The 20,224-nt window shown below is 37.0% G+C and overlaps 1 protein-coding gene across 5 annotated transcripts in view; it reads left to right on the top strand.

Annotated features, from left to right (window-relative positions):
* PKP4 (plakophilin 4) overlaps positions 1 to 20,224 on the top strand; it is a 139,695-nt gene that overhangs the window by 68,881 nt on the left and 50,590 nt on the right. For all 5 annotated transcript variants that reach the window (XM_087710262.1, XM_087710248.1, XM_087710253.1 and 2 more), the window contains one exon: positions 18,276 to 18,310. In XM_087710262.1, coding sequence (XP_087566388.1) covers positions 18,276 to 18,310 — 35 coding nt within the window. The remainder of the gene's footprint in view (positions 1 to 18,275; positions 18,311 to 20,224) is intronic.

Here is a 20,224-nt window from a genome sequence, read left to right as displayed (position 1 = left end):
TCAGAGAGATGTGCAGAAGGAATGCCTCTGGTCCTTGCCCTGTTTAATTTATTAATTCCATGGTTGAATCATTGAACAGCTCAAACTATCACTAGATCCCAACATTGCATCCAGATGATACAGTTCTTGTTGCCTATTCTTCTACATGGCTTAGAAATGCAATGAATGCTGTAGTCCAATATTAAATACATAACAGGGAGGTTCTTTTGAAAATTTGAAATCATAGCCTTTGCCAAAAAGATTAAGACACAAAGGTGGAACATAAGAGTGGAACCCAACAGAACAAACCCATGCTTTTAAAAGCTTGGGACTGGTTTTCCATTCCAAGGGAGTTTGGAGGACTCACCATGATTGCTGGGCAATTGTATGGAGATGCAACAAGGATGGGAGTGTACTTAAGTTTTGCGACCCTTATTGTTGCAACAGTGGCTCCAGTCCATAGAAAATCAGATTCACTGCTCATCCGTGAGCCAATCCTGTAGTCATCTTACATTTCATCTTTCCCAGCTCCTCTGTAAACCAAGGATAACTTCAGGCTGCATGACATAGTGGGAGGAAGGTAACATAGGCATAATCAAGTCCAAAGCCCAAGCTGCCCTCTTATCCCAAGTGAAAACCCAAGTCTCAGATGGTTTCTACAAACCCTAACTCTTAAATAATTCCTCCCTCCCCCCCCCCCGGGAACACCATTGGCTTCATTAAGCCCTTGAGGAGAACCAGTCAAGTAGGTTCAGCCTCTCCATAGTCAAGAGTGGCACCAAAGCATTTTCAGGAGGAGAAAGTCATCTGACTATGGCAGGGGAGTCATGACAATTTCATCAACTCCAGATCATGTTGCCGCTCATCCAACAAGAAAACCAGATCGAAAAATAGCAATAGCAATAGCAGTTAGACTTATATACCGCTTCATAGGGCTTTCAGCCCTCTCTAAGCAGTTTACAGAGTCAGCATATTGCCCCCAACAATAATCCGGGTCCTCATTTTACCCACCTCGGAAGGATGGAAGGCTGAATCAACCCTGAGCCGGTGAGATTTGAACAGTCGAATTGCAGAACTGCAGTCAGCTGAAGTAGCCTGCAGTGCTGCATTTAACCACTGCGCCACCTCAGCTCTTGACCATCATTATATTTTGGGCCTTAGATGACCTGGTTTAGAGTCATGGCTACCATGGTGACCATGAATTCCTGACCTATCTCAGACTCCACCACAAAGGAATGCAGATTGAAGACACCCCCCCCCCCCCCAAGACCATAAGACTGGGGAACTCTGCCATCAATCTGGACAGTGAGGTTGCTTTGCAGCAGGGAGGGAGGTATAGCATTAACAGTCCTACTTGATTCCTAAAGCCAATTTAACAAACAAGGTCTCGTGCCCCGTAACCTGCAAAGCAGCACCTCTGGCTGCCAGCAGAATGCACCAGACAATCACAGATTTCTAAAAGGGCAACTGCTCTCTCCGTTCCAAACAAATCACATATGAAGGAGGCCTTATTTAGTAGGAGCAGTCAGAAGCCCAGCCTTTGAAGGTTCAATGACCAGAATTTAGATTGAGCATAAAAGGTAGAATATCTCCTTCCATCTATCACTACCTAAATGCTTCTGCCTGTTCTCAACCCCGCTGAAATGTCTTCTTCCCCAACTACCTGACAACCTCCCTCCCAGGCCAAAGGTCTCGTTCTCTTCCTATGAATCATCTAGGCTGCTGAGATGCTTCTGCAGTTAGCAGCCCAGCAATTCCTCCCCCAGCAACCTCAATTATAATCCAACTCATGTACAGTGCACCCTGAATGAAGCCAACTCTCACCCAGCCATCAGGCAACCACCCTCAATAGTGAATAGAATAAAATCCTTCTTTTCATTGATGACAAGTCTGAAAATTCCACAGCTTCTATCCTCTAAATATTTTAACAGTAGATAGGCCTCAGGGATGAGCACGTAGTCTAGCACTCCTATAATTACAGCGCCATCCTCCAGGATCCAGCAATCATAGGGCAGAGTAAGATGGTCACCAGGCTTTAACAAGCCACTGCAGAGAGGCCTCAGGGTCATGGCTCGTCCCATAACACCATTGGCCTACTTCTGCCTTCTCTGCTGGCATTCTACCCCATCACATAACTGCTGCTGTCTGTAAGATCCTTTTGAATATGTATAATGCCACTTTAATTATTTAATGGCCGTTCCCTGTACCTTGAACATTATAAATAGAGGGAATGATACGGGTTCATGTTTTCATTCTCAGGAGCAATTAAAATGCTTTTCTATCTGTTGTGTAAATTATAAACCATGTCAACGAACACCAAGGTCATTTTGGAGATGCTGCTTTTAATGAACATTTTAAAATTAATTGCTTATGTCTTGAACATGTTTGGCTAAGAAATTTTATTTTTCTGAAAGTTAATGAAAAGTTATTTTTATTATCAATGTTTTTTCCTCCCATCATCCAAGCCTACGATCATAATTCAGCTGAATGTATTTTGGCATTCATTTCCATTTGTTTAATGCAGTCTTCCTTAAATGGCTGTTGCATTATTTATTATATTTTTAAATAAAATTACAGAAGCTATTTTTCCCCAATCTATGTGTTTTATGGGACAAAGGAAGGAAGGGCTAGCTGAAAAACTAAAAACAAAATAATTGTTTAATTTCAGGAAAATGCATGTAGTGTATAGCCAAAACAAAGTTCAGTTGATACCAAAAGTAAATTGAGTTATAGCCTTTAAAGGTTGTATATTTGTGTGCATATAAGGTACTCATATGACTGGAGAAGACCTAAAAACATTTAATTTATTAAAGTTGACATTCAATAGTATTTTGTTTTTTAATGTATGCCTTGTCTTGCAAACGTTATTACTTTCCAGTAATTTAAGCAATTCACCTAATGCCATATAGTGCCTTTATTTTGCTTTTCTGAATTTATGTGAAAACTCCTCTAAAATTAATTTAAGAGGACATCTTTAAGAACATTTTATGTGATGTAACCACAAATTCTATTACAATGTGCAACAAGAGAAGGTCATGTTTATTTTAGTTAACACTACCCATCTGGAGAGTAGGTGTTGATGGGTTTAGAACAGAACTGCTCTGGTTAACTTTAAAAAAAAACAATCAGAGCATTCCCACAGCACAAAAACATAAATAAAACTGCCAGTTTCATAGTAATGGAAGAGATGATTAAAAATATTTGTTTTCTGTAGAGAATACACACGCACACACACATACACCAAATTGTAACTAATATCCCAGATCTAATTACATATATTGTTACATTGGTTGAATGTACTTGGTATTGCCTATTGATCTGTTAGATCAAACAGCATTTTCCTTTTTGGGGATGAGATCATAAGTTCCATGTATAACTAAATTTATCCATATACCCAATAACATTTTCTGATATCCTTATATTTCTTAAAAGCTTTGAAATTTCAAGTTCCTGTACATTCCTTACTTCTCCTTACTTGTGTTTCTAATATACGCTACATCTGGAGCAAGTATGCATTAATAGCTCCTGTATGTTTTGATGTATTGAATTAAAAATAAATAAATAAACATAAATTTTTTAAAATGCTGCTCTTCTCCCCTTTCTACCCTAGATTTATTGGAGGATCTGTTCTCTTCAGCCTTTAGTTATTTTATCCTGCCTAAGTGCTAAAGCATAAATAGCTTAATTATTGTTTTGCTTTTTTTAAAAAGTCCTCTTGAAATCTACATATTTAGAAAAGTGATTTAAGGTTTCTTGAAGGAAGAGTTACTGATATATCACTTCATATACATTCTCTTTGGATGATGTCTATTACTTTCATATCTACATTTGCACCAATGAAAATTCTAACCCTGCAATCCAATGTACTTATTCAAGTTTAAACTACATTCAGTGTAGTTTATGTCCTGGAGCTAGGTGATGAAAGAGACTGTGGTCAAAGTACTAGATTAGGACAAGGAGACTGAGATAATAATCCCTCTCCTATCCAAATTTCTGTTGTTTGGAAGCACAGAATTTTTGAAGTAATATTACAGTAGATGCTACTTTGTATAGTAAATTTAACATATCACAGATTAATTTAAGATCAGTTTTTCCTGTCCCTAATGTCAGGAACACATGAAAACCAATGACGTGTGGTATTGTGTGGTCCCACATAACATCTATCTCCATCCCATTCATTCATCTAACTAATTCTTATCTCTCACAGGTACTTCTGTAGCTTTCTAATCTCCCCTAAGAGGGGGAAATAATCCATTGCAAAAAGTAACATGATAAAATAGGTCAGTAAGAAGATTGATCTATTTCCATTCTAGAAGGGTTAGGGAAGAATCCTATGACTGTATTCTGTGAATATCTCAAATGTTCAAATACTGTATAACTTTTTAATTTGACAATTTCTTTAGAAGCACTGGCTATGTTTAAAAGACAAAGTGAGAGTAAATGTCTCATAAAATGGTTTATGGAGGGGTGATGCAAGTAATTAAGCTGGGGGACAAATACCACATTTCTGAGACAAGATAATATGACAGTTTTGCAATATTATTCAGGAACAGTGATTCACTGTAGGAGGGACGACCTGATTTTAAATTTAATGAGATTTGAAAAATGAAATGTGTTCTTTTTATATTTTCATGTAACATATTTATATGGCCACCCATTTCACAAAATGTGACTCTGGGTGGCATACAACAGTGAACTAAAAAGAAAAAATGTACTTGTATTCACCAATCAATTCATCAAATGACTTGCTATAGATATGAACTTCAATAAATTAGCATGTATATATATAAATATATGTATGTATGTATGTATATGTATATGCATATGCATATACATATACATACATACATACATACATACATATATGATGTTCAAATTTAAGGATTTAACTTAAACCATTATTCATGTATTCAAAATTGACTAAACCCATCAAAAATAGCAAAATGATGAAATTGATGACTAGAAGTGGCATTGATCTGTTGACGTAACCATAGCCTTTTGAATGCTTTAGCTTATGTTTGCCAGAAATTTCTCATTTAGAAATTTAGAGATTTAAAAAGTAGATGCTCAATAGTAATTGCACTATTATCACACAAGAAAATCAGTCTGTCTAGTCCAGAATTCTGTTTTCTGTATTAGTAATTTGAAGATAATCTAGAATCATAATAGCAAGGAATTAAACATCTCAGTCAGCCTGTCTGCAACATCACATGTCTCAATGTACAGAACGTCTTTTAGGAAGAGTTAAAAAAAGTAGAAACCTCACCAATCTTTCCACACAGCTATCATCTCTGAGGTTGTCTAGCTGCTTTTCAAAACCATGATCTTTGTGGCTATTATGATGCCCTGATTACTTAATTATTATTCATGTTAAAACATCTTTCTTGAAAGTTCGATACTTTTTTTCCATTTTCTGGAAATGGTTGATCATTATGTTATTGTATAGGAATCATCCCTGCTCACAAATGTTTTTTTTCTCTTCTTAACTAGAAACCCTCAGTATGTTTTTTAGTAGTCCATATCAGGGCATTAAGGACCACTTGGTTTGGTGGTCAAAACACTGGACTAGGAGAGGGGAATACTAAGTCATAGATAGGACTTAGACCGAAAAGACAACTGCGTAACTGGGCCAAATATTTTCATTCAAGCACAGGAAATAGGAAATCACAAGCAACTTCTAAAAATGTTACCTAGAAAATTACATGAGACTATAGTTTTTAAGTTTTTCAAGATTCTAGGCTAACTTAGAGGCAACAAATAAATGCCGGCAATATTTTTATTAGACCAGCTATTATTTGGTTGGTTTGAATTGTTCTAATAAAAACATTGCCCTAACACAGATTTAATCAATGTTACTATGATGAATATGTGATCTTTCTCCCCACACCATTGTGAAGCATCAAATGCATCCCGTTGCTCAACAGTACGGGCTCTTCTGCGCTGCAATACTTAAGCTACTTGATTTCCATACATAAACTACCCGAGAATAAAGCTGGCAAGGGGAAAAAAATATCCCTTTCTGGGTTTCAATCCCTTCCTCTGCTTTGTCCACAGTGATGGCATTCTTGCATGTAAATTATTTCAGCACAAAGGTATTGGCTCATACAGAGGGTAGACAGAAAAAGTAGGCCATCCAAGAACAGTTTATGGGTCAAGAGCCAGAGGAATCAATAAAAGCCAACCCCCCAAAAAACCAAAGTGATGATATATTTACAGAGCAAAAGACAGGAAACCGCAAAAGTACTGGTTAGAAACCTGAAGAGTTGTTCCCATACAAGGGAGGCATAGAGGGAAGTTTTAATATAGTCAGTGTTCCTGGCTTTGCCCAATTAGAGAAGCTGACACTTTGTCCTCTCCCAGAATCATGCTGGAGTGGACCTTACCCACTTTGACTGAGGATATGATTTAGAGCTAGACACTCTCCCAGGATTTGTCTGGGACTCTGCTATCCTAAGTGACATCCACCTTCACTGAGTATGCTCATAATTCACAAGTGGTGGGTATCCTATAGTTTCCTCAATGCTTATCAATTTCATCTGGTTAAAAACATAAAGCCCTGGTTTTTCACCAGTTCACATTTTAAGGAGAAACCAGGGTTAGTGCCCCACCATTCCAGCAACTGAGGCTTTTGTCTCTTATTCTTTTGATTCTTTTCCACCTTAATGCCTCATGCATTGCTGGGGACCACGTGGGGACAGGTGGCTGAGCCCCAGAAATGATAGGAAAAGGAACAAGTTCAGCAACTGAGGTCTCTTCAGGAGGAGGCAGATAGCCTAGCAGTCCAGAGTAAAATAGGGAGGGGATGTACAAACTGGAGTGGAGGTGTTTGCTTGTAGTAGGAGTTGAATCAACAGAAACCCTTGTGCTGCCACATGTTGAAAATGGTGTTTTTGATGTACAACAAGAAAAGATAGTTCAAGAAGTTTGCCTTCCAGGTGAAGTGAGCTGGGATCAGCTATAGGATGATATGTATTCCTGGAAAACTGTTGGTGGCCTATGCTCATGCTGAAGCAAGCTGGTCATGTGGATCAACCCACAGAATGAAGACAAAGCCTTCAATTGCATAACTTTGCAAATAATTTCTGATCAATTCTATGAGGAGATTTAAGTCTGCATTAGGGAGTACAGTAATGGCCATAGTCTAATTTTGCTGTCCAGGTTACTCAATTTTGATAATACAGGTAGTCCTCAACTTACAGCAGTTTGTTAAGTGACCGTTCAAAGTTACAACAGCACTGGAAAAGTGACCTTTGACTGTTTTTCACATTAACAACCGTTGCAGCATCCCCATGGTCACATGATCAAAGTTTGGATGCTTGGCAACTTGTTCATATTTATGATGGTTACAGTGTCCCGGGATCATGTGATTCCCCTTTTGCTATCTTCTGACAAGCAAAGTCAATAGAGGAAGCAAGATTATTTAACAACCATATTTCTAATTTAATAACTGCAGCGATTCACTTAATAACTGTAGCAAGAAAGGCTGTCAAAATGGGGCAAAACTCACTTAACAAATGTCTCACTTAGCAACAGAAATTTTGGGTTCCATTGTGGCAATAAGTATTTTGTGTGGAAGTTTACTATATGTAAAACTTTAATATTTTAAAATAAAATGCAGTAACTATGCAGCAGATGAGAATTGGTAGGATGAAAGGATTAGTCATGGATTTGAACTAAAGGACTCAAAAGAGGAAACTGAGCTTTTAATGTTTACATTTTTTAAATAAGGCCTAGATTTTGAGATGCATTGTATCTTCGCCAGTGGGTCTTATTTTGGGGCATACCTCAGCTCAATCTCAATGACTTTAAAATCTTGGATTCCTCCAATATTTGTTTATTTCTTACATGTAATAAAATAGGATTTAAAAATGTAATGGTATTACAATGATACGTAGTGCAGTGGTTAGAATGCAGTACTGCAAGCTACTTTTACTGACTGCCGGCTGCCTGCAATTTGGCAGTTCAAATCTCACCAGGCTCAAGGTTGACTCAGTCTTCTATCCTTCAGAGGTCCATAAAATGGGGACTCAGATTGTTGAGGGCCATATGCTAACTCTGTAAACCACTTAAAGAGGGCTGTAAAGCACTGTGAAGCGGTATATAAGTGCTATTGCTATTGCAATAAAATAGCTTGTGTCATTCTAGGTGTATCTATTTACAGCCATTTGCAGCAGCTTGCCGACATGGAACCACTGTTTGCAAAGGTTTTTTTCCAGAAACCAGCATTTACTTCCATTTATTTAACATTTAATGAGAATATACTCTCTGCTTAGCCTAAAGTCTCTTGATTTTGTAATGAGTATACATTTGAGAATAAAACATGCATTATATACTAGTCCAAGCGGACAATCAATGGCATAGTTACATAAAAACAACCTTACTGCATTAGATCAAGATGCACTGTTGTCCAGTATTTTGTTTTGCACATTGACAACAAAGAATTTGCAAACCGGAGATTTATTCTTCTCCCACCAAGGATTTCCTACAACTGGAATTTGAAGTCAAGCTTCCCTCAGTCCAGTGGTCATGTTGACTCTTCAAAGCTAATGGCCCTTGTAGACTTTAACCAATCTCCTTTTAAAGTCAATCAAATTAGTACCCATTACTAAGACTTGTTCTAATTGTTTGACTTTGTTATATGCTGCTCAGTCCTGTTTGTGAGATGAGCAGCTATATAATTTGATAAATAAATCAAGGCACCTTTTGTTTAAAGAAGTGCTTTCCTTTTGTCTGCTTTGGTTGCTAATATCTAGTCATACTTCAGACAACCAGACCATTTTAGACTGTATAAGTAATATATTTTAAGTGCACACAGAACATAAGAATATGAGCGTAAAGGACATATCTAAGAAAAGAAATTGGTGCTGCTTCTCTTCTCTCTCTCTCTCTCTCTCCCCTCCCCTCTCTGTCTGTCTTTCTCACTCTCTTTACAACTTGATCTTCTCAAGCATAATTTTTTCTTTTAAAGTTACACAGTTTCTGTCTAAAATTGCTTATACTTGCATATTTTTGATGATTTCAATGCCCTTTTTTGCTGAAATGGCTATTATTTTTCTGAAATCATTACTCTGCTGATCTCATATTATTTACTCTGTTATATAGTATTTGTACATTATTCTAATGGAATCACTAGTGTGGGATTGAATAAAGAGACTGACTTCCTCCCAAAGGAATACAGGAATTGATCTTTGTCATTCTCACTCATCTCTGAGGATTTTTCTTCAGTATGCAATGTCAGTGCATCACTGGAAGCTTTGCTTTCCACCAACTCTTCGTGTTTGCTTTGACCTAAGCTTTTCAAATAAAATTCGTTAATTGAGTACCTTGCTTTTCTGCTCATATTGATTGTTCATAGTGACCTATGTTGCAAGAAGTGCAAAATAGAAATGCAAATCTCTACTTATGGCCCATTGCCAAGTTGACTGATATTCAATTTTATTTATTTGTTTGTTTGCATTTTAAACTGACTCAATCTTAAAAACTAGCTGGTGCAAAAAGAATAGCAACAATGTGCCAAATTGAATAATAAATACATAGAAATACAGGCAGCCCTCAACTTACAACAGTTCATTTAGTGACTGTTTGAAGTTGCAACAGTACTGAAAAAAAATGACTTATGGCCATTTTTCACACTTACGACTATTGCAGCATCCCCGTAGTCATGTGATTTACATTTGGATGCTTGACAAGTGTTTCATATTTATGACGGTTGCAGTGTCCCCATGGTCATGTGACCATCTTTTGCGAATTTGTGGCAAGAAAAGTCCTAAAATGAGGCAAAACTCACTTAACAAATTTCTCACTTAGCAGCATAAATTTTGGGCTCAATAATGGTCGTAAGTTGTGAATTACCTGTACAGTGATTCTAAAATGAGAGTATTAGAATACATTTTGACTATGACACATCCAGCAGCTCCTAACAGTCCAATCCTAGAAGCCTTCTGGAGCAGACACGTTTTGAAGGATGTGAAACTGGAAGCCACTGCTAACTTCTGAGGGTAAGCTACAGTAGATTAGTTCTCCTAAGAACTCCCAGTTCCTGAATCCCTCTTTGACTTCTTGATAGGTAGATACCTTCGTGAGGTTAGATTCTTCCTGGTGGTGGGGAAGGGTGGGGGAGAGACCAAATGCTAGACCCAAGCATTCTTGGGTGATTCTTACTGATAAATATATTCCTTTCCCATACTAGAAGCTACAATATTACATTTCCAATAATAGCTGAAGAATACTGTAGAGATCTCTAGTAGATTTTGAATGATGCCTCTGCCAGCAAAAATGGAGCTCGGGACGGGGGCGCACACGGGTCCTCCCAAGCTCTGTTTTCACTGGCAGAGGGTTGTAGAACGCCGTCAGAACCGAAAACGGAGCTCAGGAGGACTCAAGCCACTACAGGCACCCCCAACACAAGTGACATCAAGCTGGCCATGCCACCCTGACCCCACCCATTCTGGCCCCCAAGGTCAAACAACCCTGATGTGACCCTCAATGAAATTGAGTTTGACACCCCTGGCCTAGAAAGTTATACAAGGAGATGTAGTCTCTTTCCTGAGAAGCCTTTCGAACAGTTGTATATTCTTCCACAAAAGGTTGCACTGCCAAATCACATAGACATGCTAGATTAGTTGGGAGTATATGCATAAACCACAGAAGATAAAAAAATATGTAAGGACTGAGGCATATTCTAAAATATACCTGCAACGGATTTTAATTGTAATGCAATAATAATAATTTTAATCATCATTTGTTTTTAAATAAATACATTTCTTGTATGAAATTGTAATGTTTCCAGTGAAACAGCTCTTTCACATAATATGATTAGTCTCAAAAATTTATTTACATATTTAATCCATTTTTTGGCTGCCTATCAAGTCCCCAGTGCTCCCAAGTTAGCTGTAATTGTATATTACAAAGAGTTGGAATAGAAAAGGAAAATGCAAATTCTATCATTTGAGAGCTATTTTTATATTTGCATCTAATTACTAATAAACTTAACAGAAATGAGCAGAAATTCTTGTTATTGCTTTTCATTCTATTCTTATTAACATTTTATGGAAAGTTGCTATTAGCATATTTAGATAAGTAAGGCATCACAAAAGTGATTTGCCATTATTGTTGTCTGGGATGGGTTTTTTTGAACTACTGAATCTCATATACAGCCTCCGGATTTTCTTCCTTTTTTTTTCTTTTGCCTTTTTCCTCATCAATTAGCTCAGACCCTGCTTAATCTTTTCATGATGAACCATCTTGGCTAGGTGTTGCAAGTCTTGATAATTTGTTATATAATGATATTTGATTTGAGGGTAAGTGTCAGAGTGTTCTGGGAATCTGAAAAAGAATCCATCGTTTTTAAATATTTCTTTTTATAATTTCAGATTTTTATCAATTATTATTTTTACATGGAGACTATCATAACCTCTGTAGCATTTAATAAGGCATACTTCATATCACACTGATAGAGTTGACATCTAATGGAGGTGAAATAATGGCTTGAGGGGAAATTAGCAAACATAGAATCTCATTCTTACACCTGTATTTGTGCAATTTAATTGATTTAGATTGAATGTCTGGCTATAAACAAATATAAACCCATTACCCAAAATTGGTAAAAGGAAATGTCATTGTAAATTGCCTTGTGGTATACCAAGATCAATCAATCAAATATGTAAAATGGGTTATGCCGGATGCATTGTAGACAGTAGTATTAAATGATTGCACCGGAACATGTAGGTAATAGCATGTGGCATTCTGCTGTTTTCTGTTCTGGATTTGTTCCATAGTAAATTATTCCTGGTCGCCAGACCTGTTTTGTTGATCTATGCCTTGCTTTTTTTATAATGTGGTAATTGTGGTCCAGTGTAATATCAGATGTAGATGCTAAAGCAAGTGATGAGTCATATCCCACAAGACTGCACAACAAGGCTAAACTGTGAACTAAATCTGTGCATGCTGCAACAATTATTCAGAACAATTGTATGAGCACAGTGCAGTTCTACTATTTATTAAAACAATCTGTCATTTTTCAGGGTTCTGCTTCAACCTTTTAATAGGTGCACTTACTTGAAGAGTGAAATTATCAATAGATTCCTCAGAAGAATTAATCTCAGATTTATGAGATTATTCTGTGTAACAGGACTGTGAGACAGTTTGGTCTAATTGGTCTAAATAATTTTTGGCCAGTCACTCTTCTTCAGTTTATGAGAACAAGCTTGGATAACAAGCTAGTTGGTCAATTTCTATCCTAAACAACAGATCGACTTTTGGTTGAGCCGAAAAAGCAGACTCCATACCGTCAGAAAAAAACACTAGGAGGAAAAAAAAATCCATGCAATATTGCTAGACTTTCCTTTTGATGACTTCAAATAGATTCAGGCCATTGTGTGTTTTATAATCCCATCTAATACTTGGAGGATTTAACATGCTCTTTCTAATATTGTGTCATGACTACTTACAAATGGTTATTAAATTATCTCAAATTAGCCGTTCAAGATTTTTTTTGTGAGGGGGGAGAATAGAATAAGAAATAAGAGTGATTGCTTAGAGTGGAAGAGTGGCAACTGTATATTACCTTTCTATTTTAGAAAGTCTCCTTCAGATTTCTGGCAACTTAATGGACTCTTATATACAGTGTTTCTGGTATGGAAGTGATTTGCCATTATCTTCTTCAAGATATTTTTTGCAACTTTGGAAAAGTTGGTCTGCAGCTCTCTGTGTATCAAGGTGATCTCCTATCCAAGGACTAATTCAGCCCAACCCTGTTTACCTACTGAGTATGGTCAAGATCAGCTAGGTGGTATTATCGGTTGAATTCACATTTGTAATATAATTGAAGTTACTTCCACAAAACCAGGCAAGTTGCTAGCATATGTATTGGTGTCTTCCCATTGTTAACACAAAGAGAAGATGTTAAATTCAGCTAGCATAAAAGCCATACAATATTTTATTATTACTATATTGGAAAGTTAGGGTCTAAACACAAAGCTGCGATAAACCAATCTAACATACACATGACTGGAAATCAGAAATACATTTCTTTGTGATTCTGCATCCAGATACTTTGCCAGATCTTTTTCAAAACATGGTGCAGTGCCAAATCTAGAAGAGAATCTACAAAATTTCAATTTGTTTATCAAACTCTCTTCCATGTAGATGTATATTTGTGAATGAAAGGAGCCAGGTAATCTGTACATAGGCACTTTTTAGCCAAAGATTGAAGGAGACTTGGACTCTTCCATCAAAACTAATCCTGTCTCCAAGCACAGTACACATTTGATTGTTTCTCTATTTATATTGCCCAGCTGCAAGGCTACAAGAATAAAATGCCACTATTTAAGCTGAACCATTTCCAACTGCCAGTTTTTTTCTCTAGGAGGATATCCGAATTATTCTGTACAACAGCCAGTTTCAACAGGATTTTTGTTGAAATTTCATATATTCTTGTTCCCTTAAAGATTTAATAGTTCCCTTTAGAGCAGAAGACATATATAACAGTAGCCACACTTGCTTGGTATATTTTGAATGCATTCCAATCTTCCTCTGCAGATGCTTGGAAGTCCATACCAATTCTATTAAGTAGCTTGTGTGTCTAATTGGATTCTTATCAAAGTTATCTCTGTAGAGTCTTCTCTGGTTTTTTTCCATAAAAACATATGCTTGTTGTTTTTTATAGTTCGTACCCAGCTGTTCAAACTTGCAAAAGGACATCTACCCATGTAGTGTTATTACCAAACATTGATAATTGTCTTATATTGATAGAAAACATGGACAGTAGAAGGATGGTTAGCATAATCAGCAAAATTAATCAATAAATTAGGGTTTTAAAATATACACCTATGTTACCAATTTTATAGAGGGAATTGCCTCTAGCATGCTATTGAAAATTATGTATAACAGATGGTCATTAACTTACGACTGGTACTCCTTAACTTAGTGACCATTCACACTTATGATGAACAACCTAAAAGATTTTTGTGACCTGCTTCCAGAGTTATGACAACCACACCATGGATTTGTGATCCCGTTTCAGGTGCTCAGCAGCTAGCTTATGTTGGCAGCCCATTTGCAATATCCCATGGTCATGTGACCACAATTTATGATGTTGCTGAAAACCTGTATTTACTTTTGAAAAAAGAGTGCAAAATGAACAATCCATCCATCCTCCCTCCCTCCCTCCCTCCCTCTCTCTCTCTCTTATATATTTTATTTTTAAAATTTTGTATCTTATTGAACTCTTTCCCTTCCATTCCCCTTTCCTTCCTCCCTCTCTCTCCCCCCTCTCTCTTTCATTTTTCATTTCTATATATTTTTCTTATTTTCCCAATTTTGTATCATTAAAACAGTGTTTTTCAACCTTTTTTGTGCAAAGGCACACTTTTTTCATGAAAAAAATCACAAGGCACACCACCATTAGAAAATGTTAAAAAAAAATTAACTCTGTGCCTATATTGACTATATATAAAGTGTTTTTCCCACGGCACACTTTACACTATGTCACGGCACACTAGTGTGCTGCGGCACAGTGGTTGAAAAACACTGCATTAAAAAATTCTACTAAAAACATTTTTAAAACCCAGAAAATTTATCAACATAACTGCTGCAGTGAACTGTTGATAGTTTTCTCTTTATGGATACTTCTTTGACTTATCAAAACCCTTTCTCCTTTTCCCTTGTATATATGCATTTATTTATTGTGGCCAATTGTTTTCTCTTTTTAACTATGAAGGACTGGTGGTGTATGCATGCATTTTTCATTGAACCATAGTTGCGGATTATAAAGGCATCCTGAAGCCTATAAATCTAATCACTGAATAACAAATCCCATCAAAAAATCATTAAAATCTAGCATTCTGTGTGTTAGAGGCAGATAATCACTATGTGATACATCATACTACAAATCATCAATAAGATGAAAAAGATCATGTGATACCATCACATAATCATTATAGCTGGTGATTCTATTTACCCAACATTCACTATGCAATTCCCTTGAACTTTACCTCTTACCATCCCATCAAAGTACTGTTGTCATATTCGGATTGTGAACCATATTGCATCCATCATTGTATACAGGGTTTAATTTTTAAATCTGGCTTCATTGTTGCATTCAAATCTCCTGTCCTGACTCTAAAGGCCTTTTGGAGGACTCCTGTTTGGTTAGCTAAGTACCTCAGAAGCTTTTGATCTTTGCCAAGTACTCCAGAACCTTTGTGATCTTGCTCTTGTGGTGGAAGAGGTCTCCATTTATAATAGATTATAATCAGAATAATATTCTGCTGAAATTAATTTTAAAGCAAAGTTAAAATGATCATAGTTGATTAAGCCTTTAAACTTATAACACAAAAAGGCTTATTAATCCCACTGTCTTTTCTTTTACTAGTACTCCAGTGATTAATTGTAAGGCAATTTAATCTAGTTTAGTCTAGACATCTTCTAAAGCCCAAATCTCCTGTAGTAGCTCTAGTTTAAATTACAAGATAGAATCCAAAAATGGATGCCAGGTCTCTTTCTAGACTAACTAATAATGTTCAACTATAATCAAAAGACATTTCCATGTGTCAGATGCCAATCAACTACCCTGTTTCTCCAAAAAGACCTCCCTGGATAATAAGTCCAATTGGGCTTTTGAGTGCATGTGCTAAAATAAGCACTCCCCAAAAAATAAGACCTCCCTGAAAATATTGCAACACAGCAGCAGCCATGAGGTGGCCACACTTGCCATTGCCTGCACATCAAAAATAATAAGACCTCCCCAAAAATAAGTCCAAGTGCTTATTTCGGGGGTCAAAAGAAAATAAGACCCTGTCTATTTTCGGGGAAACATGATAGTTTTTGCTTGAGTTGTTAAGAGTGTCCCATTGTAGATTCCTCAGCATAGACAGGTAATATATTTTCTAAGCAAGCAAATCTTCATTTCATAATTATTATTTTATTTAAAAATAATAAAAATGTTTTTAAACCTCAAAAATTTATCATTGTTACTCTAACTAGGTAACACCATAACAATGTTGTCCTACAGAATGTGTCAATGAACACCAACTGGCAGTCAGAAGGCATGATAAAAATTCTTTAATTTCACAACATATTGGCAGATTTAACCATGGTTTCAATTGGGAAAATGTGACAGTGCTAGACCATGCCAAATCCCAAAATGCCAGGGAATTTCCAGAAGCCTGGCACTCTGACAAATCAGCCATCAATAGACACATAGATATTAATAACATCTATAAACTATGCAAGAGACAATCAACCAGCCCAAAAGAGAAAAAGACTCTAACACCTTTCCACCAATAATCGGCACTCAGATTGATGAACTCCAAGGTCAACTTCAGACCAACATCAATTAAACAATACCTCAATCAAGAAACTATCAAAGAGCCATTGGTAAACAGCCTAACCAAAGAATCTCTAAGACCGCCCCCATCAACACAGACAGGCAAGGCAACAGAATATAAACTGACAGCAAACAGCACTCCTTACTAGTACTGATGATGTTACCTAGTTAGGGTAATGAAATGTCTGCAAGAAAACAAGCTCAGACAGCACAAGGACCGCTCATACATAACTAAACTATATATATTTATATGGTGATTAATGTACTGCATTCTCCATTCCTTGTATACAAATGCTCAAACCTGTATAGGTACAGTTAGAAAAATATATAACTAAGTTTAGTTATATATTTTTCTAACTTTACCTATACAGGTTTGAGCATTTGTATACAAGGAATGGAGAATGCAGTGAATTAATCACCATTATTTACTAGGTGCTCACAAGGAGGGAATTTACTTACTATAGCCTGAAGGAGATAGAGCTGAATATAACCAGGTTTCTATTCAATCTGCCACTTCTCTCATTGACTGCCAGGGAAATTGCACTGTAATAAGGGGTGGGTTCCGGCAGAGACAGGAACAGTTTCCGGTTCGCTCAGGGATGCGCGTGCATGCGCAGTACAACTAAAATTGCTCTATTCATGCACAGAAGCAAAAACCAAGATGGCGGTACTCATGGCGCCACTGGAGGAACCGGTTGGGAGGCATGGCAGGCCTGGGCCGCTGCTGGTTCCAGCAACCCAGGCCACCAAACTACCACCGGTTCAGCCAAACCAGTAGGAACCTACCATTGACTGTAAACTATTCAGATCAAGGTTGGGAGGGGACTACATATCCTGTAGGAACAAAACATTAAATTTATGTTGGATGACACACTTAATTTGTAGCCCATCTCTGACCTGGAAATTGATATTAAGAATGTCAATATCTAATTTATCGATTTCAGTTTTTCCAGAAAGCTGACAATATACAATATCCTAGTATAACTTGGAATATTAATGTTATGTAAGAATTAAGTTCATATAAATTGTTCTGTTTTTAATCACTATTTCTGTTTATACAGTTAAAGATGAATGCTTCAGTTATGCTTGTTAAAGTATTATTATTTCAAAATTCATTGGTAGTTAAGCTGGAATAATTTTCAAACAGGAGAAGAGTAAGAGCAGGAACAAATGTTACTAATGTTAAAATTAATCATACAAGGAAAGATTTTAGTATACCGTTTTTATTAGTCTTATTAATTAATCAAAAAGATAAATTTCTTGCAGATTGAATACATTTTTTTTAATTCCCCTGTTGATGTCAATAAGACTTAAAGGGGGCTTGGAATGTACCTTCGTATTTATTACTGCCATCTTTGCACTGTATGATCTCTACCATACTTTCAGTAATTATGATAAGCTAATGAATATAGCTCTAAATTGTGCAGTCCCAGAGATCTTTATGGACAAGTTCACTAGATGGATATGCCAGAGACATAAGATCTTTTTCAACAGTTGGCAGATTAATGAATAATTAATTAGTCCATTTTTATGCTTTCCTTGTGAAGGATTGTTAAATTAATTGCTTGCTTTTCATAATGAGATATAATGGGGATGTTAGCAAATAGCCTATAGGGTTCAACAGACCCATGTTTATCATCGCTTTTGTTGGCAGTGCAATGGTCAGTTTGGGATATGGCATTCAAAGCCAGTTCTCACTGGTTAAGTAAGGATCTCTTATAACTTTAGATAGCTAAAAAGGTGACCTGAATGTAGATGTGGGAAAATCACATTTCTTTCCCCATGAACTGCCCTCCTGTGCTTAAAATTATGCATAAGGATAGTGGGTGAAGAGAGATGTGTTCTGCCCTCATGAGAAATTTTTACATATGTGGGTACTGATCACACTGTACTCTCTGTATTTATCATATTAAAGAATGTGAATGCCTGAAAAGAATTAAATTTGCTTTCTTTATTTCCTTTTCTATAGTTCTACTGAGAAATCTTTTCCCTGGAGATCTGCAGGTATAGTTTTGCTTTTATGACTGCATAATTCATTGTTTGTTTGTTTTTGTTAACCCACTTGTTCTGGACCACAATAATATAAGTTACACTAAAGGCAAGCTATTGTGTAATGTTTTAAGGAGATGTACAAATGTTCCTTGCATAATATGTTGTATTTGTAGAATATCTTTTTTCATGAAATCCGGCCCTAACTGAATCATTCATACTTAGTCTGTACACAGTACAAAAGAGAATTCTTTGAAGTGTGCATGTGTTAAAACAGAATTCTGTCTTTCAAAGGGAATTCAGTGATGGGAGGGGAAGAGTAGAGAAAATGCTAGGAACATGAGCAGTGAATGGAAGGGCCAAATTGGTGCATCGCATCCCCTCTCTTCCCTCCTCCATTCAGCATCAATTAATATAATATATCCTATCAATCCATCTGAGCGCAACCTTCTTAGTCCCACTCCAACATCTGCCATCGCTCGCCCAAAGTTACTTATGCTGTTAGTCTATTTGTTCCCAGATCTCAGCATCTCCCCTTCCCTATCATCCATGAGTTGTACTCTATGAAGGGCAGAAAGGAGAAATGAAAATATGAAAGCTCCCACAGAGTGTGATGCATACATGGGTCTTTTTTCCTATGTGATGCTTTCATTTTCTTTGGATGGTTTCCTACCCCCACCCCAACACAGAGGACCACTCTAAAATCTAATCATGACATATGATATAGCTCGTGGCACGACAAAATCACGCTCGACTAAGCCGCGCCCGATTAAACCGCATCGCTGACGTCATCAACAGGGTGACAACAGCGAGCACAGAGAAAGAAGGGCGCTTTAAATAGCGCTTTGAAAGCAAGCCGATTCAACTTAAGGTAAGGGTTAGCTTTAGGGTTAGCTTTAGGGTTAGGTTAAGGGTTAGGTTTAGGGTTAGGTTAAGGGTTAGGGTTAGGTTAAGGGTTAGGATTAGGTTTAGGGTTAGGTTAAGGGTTAGGTTTAGGATTAGGTTTAGAGGGGTTAGGTTTAGGTTTAGGGGTTAATTTTAGGTTTAGCGTTTACAGCGTGCTTCTGTCTTCGCGCTGTTGTCACCCTGTTGATGACGTCAGCTACGCGGTTTCGTCGAGCGCGCTTTAGTCGAACGAGGTTTTGTGGTGGAACCAATATAGCTTACCCTTTTTGGGTAAGCAACATTATGCAAAGTGTAGAAAAGGAATAAGAAATATTAAACCAAAAAACTTGAAACCACTCATATACTTTTTAATATATATTTCAGTCCTCAGTCACTTAATGTATGTGACCAAACCATCTGATAAACTTGTTTTATATTACTCACCTTTCATATTCACTCTGCATTCATTCAGCATCATTCTTGATCAAATCACTTTCTTGTTTTCACATAAAAACTCCAGTATAGTATAAACAAGCTGTAGTCCTTGTTTACTAACCACTCATTTGCTAACCTTTCAAAGTTATAATGGTATTGAAAAACAACTTATGGCTGTTCCTCAAAGTTGTAGCTGTTGCAGTGTTTCTGCAGTCATGTGATCATGATTTCATTGCTTGGCACACTTTTACATTGGTCACAATATCCTGTGGTCACATGATCAGCATTTGCAATTATCCCAGGCAGCTTTTGGCAAATTAAATCAATGGGGAAGCTAGCAGGAAGTCATAAATCATGGTAACATGATGTCATACTCAATGATTGCAGGCGATTCACTTAACCACAGACAGAACTGATGTCATAAGATCACTTGATGTTTCACTTAACAACTGCACCACTTAGCAACAGTGTTCTGATCCCAATTGTGATAAGTAAGCAAGGACTACACTTGTAGACTCCCCTCCCCTCCCCCCCCATCCAAATTCACTTTAAGTTTCTTCTGGTTCAGCCAAGGTCTACTTCCATGTAGCATTTTGCCTGTGTCTCATA

The sequence above is a fragment of the Thamnophis sirtalis genome, unplaced genomic scaffold (genome assembly GCF_051295495.1).
Source record: "Thamnophis sirtalis isolate CommonGarterSnake01/CBP01778 unplaced genomic scaffold, rThaSir2_p1.2 scaffold_1, whole genome shotgun sequence".
NCBI classification, from domain to species: domain Eukaryota; kingdom Metazoa; phylum Chordata; class Lepidosauria; order Squamata; family Natricidae; genus Thamnophis; species Thamnophis sirtalis.
Note: the sequence above shows the minus strand (reverse complement) of the source record. Positions and strands in the feature narration are given on the sequence as shown.